The sequence below is a fragment of the Alternaria conjuncta genome (genome assembly GCF_024043145.1).
Source record: "Alternaria conjuncta strain BMP 0040 chromosome Unknown scaffold_32, whole genome shotgun sequence".
Classification (NCBI taxonomy): domain Eukaryota; kingdom Fungi; phylum Ascomycota; class Dothideomycetes; order Pleosporales; family Pleosporaceae; genus Alternaria; species Alternaria conjuncta.
The window spans coordinates 1-12254 of NW_026250121.1; the positions used below are offsets into that span (position 1 = coordinate 1).

General features: G+C 52.8%; 3 protein-coding genes across 3 annotated transcripts; 2 read left to right on the forward strand and 1 right to left on the reverse strand.

The window, feature by feature from the left end:
• Window positions 1–87: 87 nt before the first annotated feature.
• J4E85_011211 (uncharacterized protein) lies at window positions 88–619 on the forward strand (the record flags this gene model as incomplete). The annotated part of the gene is made up of 2 exons (XM_051475414.1): window positions 88–466; window positions 580–619. Coding segments are annotated over 2 exons (419 nt in total), but the record flags the coding sequence as incomplete, so codon positions are not given.
• An 858-nt stretch (window positions 620–1477) lies between these two features.
• J4E85_011212 (uncharacterized protein) lies at window positions 1478–2356 on the reverse strand (the record flags this gene model as incomplete). Its single annotated transcript, XM_051475415.1, has 2 exons — window positions 1478–1528; window positions 1580–2356. 2 exons carry the CDS (start codon window positions 2354–2356, stop codon window positions 1478–1480), a joined length of 828 nt encoding a protein of 275 aa, XP_051320703.1.
• A 2442-nt stretch (window positions 2357–4798) lies between these two features.
• J4E85_011213 (uncharacterized protein) lies at window positions 4799–5796 on the forward strand (the record flags this gene model as incomplete). Its single annotated transcript, XM_051475416.1, has 4 exons — window positions 4799–4879; window positions 4931–5003; window positions 5051–5278; window positions 5330–5796. The coding sequence occupies 4 exons, from the start codon at window positions 4799–4801 to the stop codon at window positions 5794–5796; spliced, it is 849 nt and encodes a 282-aa protein (XP_051320704.1).
• Between the last annotated feature and the right edge of the window lie 6458 nt (window positions 5797–12254).

The following is a 12254-nucleotide window of genomic DNA, read 5'->3' on the forward strand; positions in this document are numbered from 1 at the left end:
CAGTAAATGAAGGGTACCTCTCACCACGCGCCTCCCCCCCCCCCCCCCCCCAAAAAAAACACGTCATCGCTAACAAACCCCCCACAGGTAACACCTTCTCCTGCTTCGGCTCCATGTACCTCTTCTGGTACCTAATGCGCTGGATGATCTCCCCCAGCCCAGAAACCTACAACTCAATCCCCGAATGGTTCCGCCCCACGCCCAACCAACTCTTCATGCCGCACATCAACATCGTCGACTTCATCGTCTGGCCCGCCTTCCGCGAACTCGTTACCCAGATCCCGGCTATGCAGGAGCGCATGGAGTGGCTCATGGATATGAGTTTGAACATCCAGTGCGACTGGAGCTTTGCGACGGACCAGGCGCTGTGTAGTAATGAAGAGACGGGCCAGGTGGATCTGTGCGATGCGGCGAGGGATGTGGTCAGGGAATTGGCGAGTTGGAGTCTGGGACCGAGTTTTAGGGGGTATGTTAGTAATGCGGATAGTTATGTGAGGATTAGGACGGAAGGGTATTGATGGAATGTGGTGGTGTTGGACGGGAAGATCGAGAGAGATCGACACGAATTACGTTATGCAGAAGGGTTGCGACGGTAGGACGAATTGGCTCTGATCGCTAAGTACGGCACGCTGCGGGGCAGTTTTTTTTTTCGCGATCGGGTGTGCCGCGGAGATGTCCGCGGAGATGAAATGTTGTAGTGGGACGGGCCGGAACCTTGGCAACCCGAAGGGCGAATGTGGGCGGACCACTTGTTGTTGTTACTAGCGAAGCATATTACACGGAGTTGCTTTTAGTTCAGTGGTCTTGTTGAATGAGAAGCTTATGGGGCGACCCGGCGACGATATACGGAGTACGATAGACGAAGAATTGAGGAATTGGAGTGCCACTCTGCTCTTTGTTTGGTGGTTTTGGTGTGGTCGGATGTGCGGCGTCCCTTGCGCTATATGCTGTGTCATGTATTCCGTGCTAAATGTCAGGGCAGCTCACGTGAGCATGGAGGTGTATGACGTGCTCACTGACACGATATTGTTACCCAGGAACTCACTCGTACATCATCGCAACGCTCGAGTTCCAAATGAGTGTAATGTATTGAGCATACCAGTATTCGTAACCATCGTGTCGCGTTCAGCGTCATGAAAACGTATCCATCGTGCGCGAATGCGTGCGTGTAGCACCATGAGCTCGTGTCGTGTCGTGAAAGTAAGGAAAAAGAAGAACAAGAAAGACAAGGCGCTTTTCCTCCACCGACCATTACCACTGCCATGAAGCATAATTCATCGCTGTCCATTACCACACTAACCTCTGACCATTACCATCATGCTCATACTCATCGTATCAACCGTTTGGAAAACACACTGGGATGCCACAGGCGGCAAAACCCTGTACACAACTCTCTTCCAGTATCTCTTACACAAACCCAGCATTATAGTCGTATCGTGATCATCGTATCATCAGCGTGGTACAACATCTCGGGGCCTCAGACGACCCAGGGGATAAGACCGTCGCGGTGGTACTTGATGCGGAGGTCCTATAGAGGTCAGTACATATCTCACATTCTTTTCGTACGATTAAGACTTACCTTGTCCATCAACATGTCCTTGACGGCGTTGATCTGCTGCATGTCGAGCGTTGCGAGCTCCTTCTGAGCTGGCGCAACCATGTCCGGGTGGGTTCTACTAGCGACCTTGCGGTAGGCGAGGTTGATACCGATGGAGCTGATCCTCCAGTTCTGGATACCAAGCATGTTGTAGGCAAGCATGTTGACCGGGGGGAGAAGATTGGCTAAGGAAGAAGCACGATCACGGCGAGGACGAAGAGCGCGCGCGGACAGCGGAGGAGGTGGGCCGACCGAGGCGGTGGGACCGAGGGGCGTGGAAGGAGGACCAAGTGGGGTCGAAGGAGGAGTCTCAGTCCAAGGCTCATAGTTCTCGGTATTCTCCCAGAGAGGGTCGGCAGGCGAGAAGCGGAACGGGGTGTCGGGAAGACGGGGAGACGGCGAGGGCGTTGAAGCAGTAGAGAAAGTCCTGTCGCCGAGCGGAGTGCGTAAGCTGTTGGTCTTGGACCGCTTGGGTGTCTGAATGGGCCTCGGGACGTCGTTGGCTGCCTCGGTGTCGACGAAGATGGTGAAATCAGGCTTGCGCTTCTTGCTTGGCTTTGTACTCGACTTCTTGGCAACGGGTGCGGAAAGGACAGTGGGTCGAACCGTGAAAGGTGAACGAAGTGCGGAGACTTGAGAACGAGTACGAGGTAGCGGAGGCGCGAGGTTGCCGTTTTTGATGGGGTCTTGACCCTCGATAGAAGGAAGCGGTGTTGCCGCCGCGATCGCGAAGAAATAGTTGTTGACAGAGTCCGACATCTTGACAAGCTCACTGTAGAGCTATAAACCACTGAAGCTCCCACCAAAGCAAAACGCTGAACGCTAAACAGAACAGAACAGTAAAGAAAAGAGGGACTTACCTAGAGAACGTAGAACAGAACGGTTGACTCGTCGTCTCCGGAACAGAAGCGAAGGAGTGGCCGAAGAAAGGGAAGACGACTACGGGAACAGCGGCCTTTATAAAGAATGACAAGAAGATGAACGAATACTTCAAAGCTGAATGAGAGTCGTAAGAAGAGAGGATAATCGGAGGTGACCGCGAAGACGAATTTGAACAGGTAGGGTGGGCGCTCGGGCACCGGACCCGAGCTACCGTGGTGAAGCCGACAAGACGCTTACAGAAGCTCACAACGCGTAAAAACGCGTAAGAGGCGCGTCTCCGATGTTTCAAAAGCGTTTGTATATCCCTTAAACGGACTTCAGCGCGTCAGAAACAGACGCAGATGACGTACTGATAATCTTGATGGGCTGGATATTGTCTTGATCAGGGAGGGGTCGACAGGTTTGGATGACTCAACGGGTCAGCCGTGACCGTGATTGTGAGGAAGTGATCTCTTTCTTTGCGGCACAAGGGTCTCCCGATCAGTTCAAACGTGGTCTCGGGTACATTCCAGGTGTATAGTACGCCCTTAGGACATGCTACGAAAAGTGAAAGGAAGCTATCTGGCAGTCATTCCTCGACGACCGCTTTGTAATGATTGAGACATCCAGTATGAGTACCGGCTCGAACACGGTTCCTTGTCGAAGTAGATGTAGTGATGTTATTATTGGAATAGTCGTGATTGGCTCGCCATGTGTGGCTAGCGGCGAAGCAGAGGATAGCTACCAGGGTATGAGATTGCGAACAGTAGGCGCACTCGACGGCTTGTTAAATATACGCAACGAGATTCCTGGCGAGAGTGTCCATAGCTCGGAGTCGGTCAGAGTTGGGTATACGGTATACCAGATGAAGTTCGATGTGTGATCTCCGGAAGTTCGATGTAGAGTCGGCAGATCTGACTGCAGGTACGATGTCAGGAAGGCGATAGTTCAGCAGTACTAAAGGTATCAAGTCTGCGGAGACGAGACTCGAGAATAAGTCCATGAAGACGAATCAGTATAGCGTGAAAGCCTACGTTGGGCGTTAGTTGTGTTTAGCTCTTGTGGATGCAGGCTTGAGAAAGCATGACCGAAAGGCTACAACCCCCGAGAATCAGAGAGAAGATGTATGGAAAGGTTGATAATGCGCAGTGATCGGTAGATGGGGGGATTATGGTAGATAAAGGTCGTAGCCGGTAGTCAGGTGCTTGGTCGTCTCTTACCATGACCTGTATCCTGGTTGACGTCAAGGATCGATGGCTTACTGCGACAGATGTTTTTGCCCGGCAAACGCCTGTGAAGTTCGTACATAATAGCAACAGTGACAAGTGGCGATGGTCGGGCCTCGCATGTCACATCAAGCGTACCTTATGAAACCACCCAGTGGATCCAGAGTAATAAAGAAAGATGCGTGTTGAGGCCGCTGTGTGTGGATTGAGTCCTGAAGTTGTTTACGAAGTACTGTTATCGACGTTTGAAGATAGACCTGAAGAAGGCGGCATGACATGTCATGGAGTAAAGTCAGCAAACGATCGTCAGTTGATATGCCTCACACGCAGAAGCTCAGTCGCGGTGAGGCAAGCTTTCCAAAAGCCTGGTGACCTTCTGTCAAGGTCTGTAAAGTAAGAGATGTGTCAGTCGGTAAGTAAACAGACCCACGTATACGGAGAAGCTGCTTTTCGTGATGCATCGTCAAACCTAGTCCGGAGATGTTCGCAGAAGCACCTGACGATAGGAGATCGATCTAAGGGGTTTGTGTACCTCCAGGCTACGGTGTGGTCTTGCAAACAACTCATTGGAGCCCAACCATCTCCATGTTGTGGGTGATGTACGCGAGAGGCGTACGAAGGAAGGAGCGCAATTCGTGTCGTTTCTTCGCCGTGATGACTAGATGAATCCACTTGTGAATGTCGATGCGCATCAGCGGCGGAAGTGAAAAGAAGGTTGTTGTTGTGTTGTTGGAAGGCGCGTTGGAGATCGGACGAGAGCATCGGTACTTCGGCACTTCGGCCCGACCAGGTGGCAGTCGCGATGAAACATCGCAACATCACGCCCTGACGATGTCACAACACCACTCGGGATACGTATCTCAGTCGATACTTACGATATCATCCATCGTTCCGTTAATCTCAATTGATGCTCTACTAATCCAGTGCACTAACATTGTAGCTTCCGCATTAGGACGTGCCGCGGCTGCTGATGCGGGGAACAAGCTACTCGCTGCTGAGCCGCTGAGCTCGAGTAAGCGTCAATGAGGCATTACGCGTCCAGAATCCATCAACTCAATCTTTCCACTGGATCTAGGCCATCCGTCAACTCTGTTGGAATAGCACACACGCAAACATGACTCTTGCTCCAGCTCCAACGCGTCTACGCCAGATTGCACTTGTCGCGAAGGATATCGAACGCGTTAAGCAGCAGCTTGTAGGCCGTCGATGTCAAGGCAGACATACCGAACACTGACGGAGATGCTAGACATACGTTCTAGGCACAGAAGTTGTCTTCGAGGATCCAGCGGTTGAGCAATGGGGGTTGAAGAACTTCCTCAGTACGTTCATCGTCTCTTCCTAGCTTCAGCGACTAACATGACTGCAGTACCAATCGGCGGCGACTTTATCGAGGTGGTCTCGCCCATTAAGCCAGGGACGACTGCCGGACGGCTGATCGAGAAACGCGGTGACGGCGGATACATGATCATCATGCAGACCGAGGACGCTAAGAAGCGACGCGAATACATCGAAGCGAAGGGACTGTCGAGAGTCATCTTCGAGCATAGTTACGCGGATTCGGTGTGCATTCAGTACCATCCAAAGGGCATCAAAGGTACGCTAGACACCTACCAATTGCAAGGGTATACGGCTAACGAGGTGACAGGCGGCATGATGCCAGAACTCGATTCCCACGTACCAGGTCCGAAGAATCCTACGCCAATTCAGACCCGCTTCTCCCCATGGCACGCCTGCGGTTCAAACATCGACCGCTATAGGGCCGGCATGGAGCGGACCGAACACCTTACGCTAGAGGGCTGTGTACTGCGCCTGCAGCCCGACGATCTTGGCCACGAAGCGGCCGCACGGGAGTGGGAAGCGATATTTGGCGTCGTGCGAAGCCGCGACCTGCTGGCTTTCACGAACGCCAGGCTGGGCTTCATACCAGGGAGACAAGGGCAGCCAGAGGGCCTTGTGTCGATCACGATCGGCGTCAAGGGCCAGGATCAGTATGATGCCATACTGGAGAGGGCCCGGCAGGTGGGCGTTTGTGGGAATGACGGGATCGACATGTGCGGTGTCAAGTGGTACCTTGCCCTGACAGGTCACAGTGCGACTAAGGGGAAGCTGTAGCTCCATGCACCATCACATCGCACGAACTCTGGCCAGAACCCGTTTCACGTTGCTGACTGCATGCAGCGTACGATACGCTTTGACACTGCGTTGAGCGTGCCACGTACGAAGCCAAGATCTTATCCGAAGACTGTTGAGATAGCCGTAAGCGCCGTCTTCGAGCGTCACGGAGTCGGTACCCCTCACCACCGACGTCATCCGTCGAACAAGATGAATTACCCGTCCTTCGCCAGCATGTTTACGAAGGACGCGTCTCGACCTTCGCTCGAGCATTGTTTCATGTTCAGAAAATTTTCATGAGCGAAGCCACGACGCCAAGTTGGCTGGCGTGCGCAGGACAGCAGTTGATGGAGATTACACGCTCCACCCACACCACCCAAGAAGCTTTGGTAAGAGTCCCCCAGCCTGGGCGCAAAGAGCTTCCCATAACACCAAACAGCTGCGCGCATTCTGAAAATTTGCCACTATCCTTCGCTGCTCCGCCTCCCGCTTGCGATCACGATAGGTCCACAGGTGCCTCTGTCGCGGTCTGTGCACTGCACACCCCGCTCGCGGTGACGCCAGGCACTCCCGCGCTCGCGATGGGGACGCGTCTACGCCATGATGGATTATTTCATTACTCCATGCTGCAGTTGCCGTGCGTTTGCAGCGAGGCGAGCGGAAATGAGATCTGAGGCGCAAAAAGCTTCTATGCTTCCATGCTTGGTGGTTGCCTTGCTGTGCACCGCCTCGACTTGAAGTATACTAGCGTGAGTGGCTTACGCTCTTGGTACCACCACGTTCTCATACGACAATTCCCTGTGACGTACAAATCGCATTTTCCCCAGTTGCTGAATTCCTAAGCTCCCTGCATGGCTGCGCACTCGCCCCGTCCCTCCCTCTACGAGATACCAACGCGCGACTTCAGAAAGGCCGTCCTCATTGCTCCACCCTACGAGGCCATCCTGGTCGCGATCTAAGATCCAAAGCTCTCGGCATCCTTCCGGAATCCTTCCCCTAGGCTAGCCCTACGAATTCTCCCCTCATACATCAGTCCCCGCACGGGGCACCGGCTAGCCTTCTTGTGACGATAATGCAGCGTGGGAGGACGAGCAAAGGAGCAATTACACACTTGCGGGCTGGAGGCGCACCACATTGGCTGCCGTTGGGAAGCTCTTCGTTCACGGCTTCGCAGCACCTTCCCATGCATAAAGTCTGCTGCCCCAGCCCTCCTTCGGACGTTTGTTTCACCCACCGATGATGCGCCTCGACCAGATCACATTGGACCAAACCGTGATACATACCTTTACACCCTCCGCTGACCACCTTGGGTGGTTCACCCACCTTTCGTCCCACCTCATATAGGACTAGAGGGAGGGCAACATCTCAGCATGTCGCCGCCGATATACCCCAACGATGATGAACGCCTCGAGCGTCCCTTGCGCTCCTCCATGGGCCCCGGCAAGTCGGCATACAACCTCACTGGCGTAGGGTCGCATTGTGTCACGGCACCTCACCCCAATCCTTGGTCGCAACATGGTACTCGTGTAAGCTATTCTCTTGTTCTTTGCGCGTCTATGTCTAACTTCCCGCTCAGCTCGACAGCACTCTGCCTTCCGATCATCAAGCCAACGACGTCCCTCCCACCGTACATGCGCACGTAGATCTTGGCCGCGCTCTACCGCTACAATCCATAGGAGGCCTGACCAACCGCCTGCCGTCAGCCAGCCCTCGACATGGTCAGCAGCTGGTCGATACAAAAGCACATGGGAATCTGATCTCTCCCACGCCTGCGCCGCCACCATCGTCCCCTGATGAGGTTCGGTGCAGACAGTGCAATGTGCCGTTCACTGGTGACGACATGACGAATAACCTCGCACGACACATACGGACCCAACATCCATCGGCCAACGAGAGCCCTTTGATGTGCAAGAAGTGCAAGGTCGTGTGTACTCGCAATGATGCCCTGTTGAAGCACGAGCGCAAGTGCCAGCCGGGCCTACACCCCGAACCTGTCAAGAGAAAGAAGAACAAAACGGACACTGCTACGACTCCCTCACGCAAAGCCAACAAGAGCTCTACACCTCGTCGCCGACCAGCCAAGAGGCCTACCCCAACCAAGCTCGGCTCGGCACCGCAGACCCCTCAAACCCATGCACCTGCAGCACACCCAACCCAGGCCTCGTATACTCTATCCGACATACAGCAAGCACAAGGTGAGGGTTCACTCGCACACGACTTTTTCAATATCAGGGGCGCTGGGAATGGGCTTTCGATACCATCCCAATCGTACGATCCTGCAGCAGGCGAGGACCAAGCCTTCCAGGAACTTCATAATGATCTTCAGCAAGCCGTAGAAGCTTCACCACTCCACCAAACTGTGTGGCCCTTCCAGTTCGACCAACAGAATCTTGCGCCATACAATGCCGTCCGACAAGAAGGCTGGCCATCGCCTCAGCATTTGTATCCTCTTCGCCCTGCCCATGGTTTCGGGCACCCACTTTCGCCAGTACATGTAAGCAGCAATCTTGGGTCGACGGATCCGAGTACCCTACCGAGCAACCAACCGTTCGACACCGCCTCTTCATCGTACTTCCCTTCAACACACCTATACACCGGACCTACCTCCATACACGGTCCAGCGGATCAAGCCCATCACAGCCCTCTAGCGTCGCCTTTCTCGTTCTACTCAATATCGCTACATTCCGCAGCATCACCGTACAACACCAATCAGGACATTCCGTCTGCGCAAGGATCATTTTCTGGGTATCATCACCAGACTCTTCCAAGGTCTGGTGAAAGCTTCGTCCACAGTCAAGACGATAACATCTCATTCCTGGATCTATACCCATGGTCTCCACAGCTTGGCGAAGACCTAGGGCAGCAAAATTAGAGCGATCACTAAGCAGCGTTCTGTACCACCCCCTTAAATGATGAAACCAAAGAGTTGCCCCGCAGCCTACATTGGTAATAAAAGGAAAGTTAATGGGATTACGAAATCAATGTAAATTTCTAGGTTCGGTGGCAGGTGTTCATTTTACCCTGAACGGGGTGTTGTGTTCTTTTTTACATTACTTCATTTCATAGACTTCACCTCTTCTTGTATATATCACTTGCTCGATACCCCATCATCAATACATTCTTACAGACTCAAATCTACGTCATCGTCTAGCGGTCTTCCAAGTCCACGCATCACGTGCTTCACTACACCACACTCATAACTCCCAAATGCACCAAAAACGACTCAAGATGCTCCCGATCCGGAACAAACAGCCCAAACTTGTAATACCAATCCTTAGCCAACTCCAACAGAGTTCCTTGTTGAAATACGCAGTGTTGAAGAACGTCTTGTCCGGCTCGTAAACCTTGACATCGCGGCGCTGTTTCTCGAACCCGGAAACTGACTTGGGGCTATATGCTTCTTCGTCGTGGTTGCGATTGAAGGAGGAGGAGGAAGAGGGGGACGGGGACGCAGGTGCAGCACACCATATCCATCGGATACGCCACAGCTCTAGTTCCGCCCAGAAGAGCGAGTAGATCATGTCGCGGAGCTCGCGCGGTAGCTTGGCGTGCATGAGCGTGGTTAGACCATGTATGGTCTGTCCAATTTACGTGATGTACCACCAACACAGGTCCAGGTATCGCCTCAATCTCTGACGTACTGTAGCGATGCCGTTCCAAGGGGATGTTGAAGAAGATGCGCCAGATATTGGAGACAGCGTGGTCACTGCCGGCGTGGGAGAAGGTATGGGGGACGTTGAGGTAACCGGCGACGTTGTGGAAGGACGGGATACTGGCGTAGAAGACGACTTGGAGCTTAAAGGAGTCAGGGATATCATTGCCGATGAAGTCCCCGTAGAAGAGCTGGAACTGATAGCAACTTCAACGCAACAGCTATGGCCAACCCGGTAATTTCCGCATTCACTGGTAAGAGAGGGGTTCTGTCATCTCATCAGCTCTTCCAACTCATAAAGCGCATACACTAATACCGACCCACGCAAATAGTTCTTCAGTCGTGATGAGGTAAAAATAGGTAAGGATACAACAAGGGAGATGGTTGTCCAGATTGTCGTGCCACGATGTGCACGCTGGATGCGCACCCTGGTCGACGATGCCAATTGGTATCTTGTTTCGGGGACTGATGCCCGTGCTGAGTGGGCAAGCGATGGTCATGTAGGCTGGGTCGGAGGGTCGCGGGAGCATCTTGCTTGTGGGGGTGTTTCATTTGTTTTCACCTTGTGTAGACGTGGTCGCTTTCTCAAGGTATATGAGGGAAGACGGGGTATATTCACGGGCGATGGTTTTATCATTCCCTAAGCACGTGGCACAGCCCGGGGCAAATACAAAACTTCTATTGGTGCACAGCCGATGTCTTTCCAACCAGATTAGCTGTTACCAGATAACAGTGTTGGTTTTAGATTACGGGTAAATTCCAATCAGGAGAAAGGCTGCAATTATGAACAGAATCGTACCACGGGTTTCCAGATCGCTCTTCCTAGACGCTCTCGACATGCAATTACCCATCAGCCCAGTAGTATCAGGCCAAGTGCGATTAGGACACCTAGCTGCTATATTCTTCACGGCCTCCGCCCATCTCGTCACCTTTGCATCGATGGGTAGCGCACAAGTTTTCGTGGGCTGTACACCAGGGTTGAGAACCTGACAGTCTTGCTCCGAATTGTCGAAGGGCCGCTTCTGAACCCCAACAGACCCGATCGGCCTGCCGCAGCGCCCCTTCCTTGCGAGGTATAAATACTCGTTGTCTTCGTCTGAGTAGTTTGGCAATATCGCAAAGAAACTCTCTCCCTTAAACTGCACTGTGTCATTTGAACCAGTTGTCGAAAGTCCAGTCGTGTTGCCGCAAGCGTATGTCATACCGAAAGTGTAGCTCAAACGAAGAAGATCCATGGTGTTGTTCCATAACTGCGAGACTGGCTCAATGATGAGAAGTACATCAGGTGACATTTCTACGCCGATGGTATCGGGGCGGCTTTGACCTGAGGCTACGACGGTGGTTGATTCATAGCCCTTAACGGTGTTAATCGCATCAGTGATGTTCCAGCTCCAGAAGAGGGTGTTTTGGCTAATGGCGGAGAAGTTGTGAACCGCGAAGATGACGGGTGATGGGTAGTAGGGCTCGATCAAGGAGTAGTTCGGAGGGAAAACGAGGTCGAACTGTACTGTAGCCGGTGGGTCTTCCGTTTGGAGTCCAGTACATGCGCCCAGGAGGCACAGCAAGATTGGTAATTGTTGGACATGGCGGCGCATGATGATGCGATAGCGGTCTCGTTGTTAGGAAGGGCAAGGTCGGGAAAGCGAAGCAGAAGAATAGGAATATACAAGATATATGGTCGTTATCGTGTATGCCCTTACGCGCTTGGTGCGTGCCACCAACACAGGAGTATAGTGCGTGTGCTTGGCGGCACCGCACATGGGCGTCCGGGTAAAGAGCGTTGCTTAGCTTCCGCTGCGTCGTCTCGAAACACTGAAAACTACATCGAACGAGCCGTCTGGGAGACTTTAGCGGCACAAGATCGAAGTGGCGGCTTAAAGGGTGTAATCGTCAACACAGGCCTTGAATCCTAAATTTTGAGAGCGTGGGCTTGTTGCAGCACCTTGTCACAGCAACATACTGTGTTGACCAGCTGTGCAACGAGCAGGCTTTCTAATATACTTCCAACTTGTAGCCAGTAGTTTAGAAGAGAACTCTAGAAGCGCATGCTGGACACACCACAGCAGATGTGAACGCAGACCAACGTTCTATAATCGAAAGCGACCGAGATCATGATCGTACATACAAACCATGGATGTGTTCAAGCCCCTAGAAAATTTATCAGATGGAGCTGAGACTCAGGCCGTCAAGAACCCCACTGGTGATATTTCGGCTTCACATGTACACCGAGTTTGGTACGAGGGCAAGCGCTCGAGGCTGACACGAGAACATGGTGAGATGGGGAGAAAATAAGGACCGAGGCGACTCGGGGTAGACGGACTACTAACAGCTTCTGGCATGCGTAATTAGGTGACGACTTTCTCTCGTGTTGAAGGTGAACTTCGGAAACGCCAAGGACCAATGCAACTCGGGGTACATGAAGCACTAATAGCTTCTGGCAAGCGTGAGTAGATGGCGAGTTTCTCTCGTGTGTAGATGCTGAGCTTCATGCTTGAAACGGAGACGAGATGCGACGGATACTCAAGTTTGGCGGCATGTACTGCTTGTCGTCCGGTATGTGATTGAGAGTGTATATGCCGCCTTCAGTAAGCCATCATTCAGACGACCACCTTACGCACGAAAGACCCTAGCCTCCACCCTAAGGCTACATCTCCAAAAGAAGCATCGTCCAAAGGCCAAGTAGCGTCGTGTCAGAACCTGCTAGCACCGGGACCGGGTACGCCGACCAAACCTGCCAATTCCAGCGTCCGGCGCAATCCGAAGCGCTTCGTATAGATCGACAAGCGCATTCAGCCTATTTCGGGAC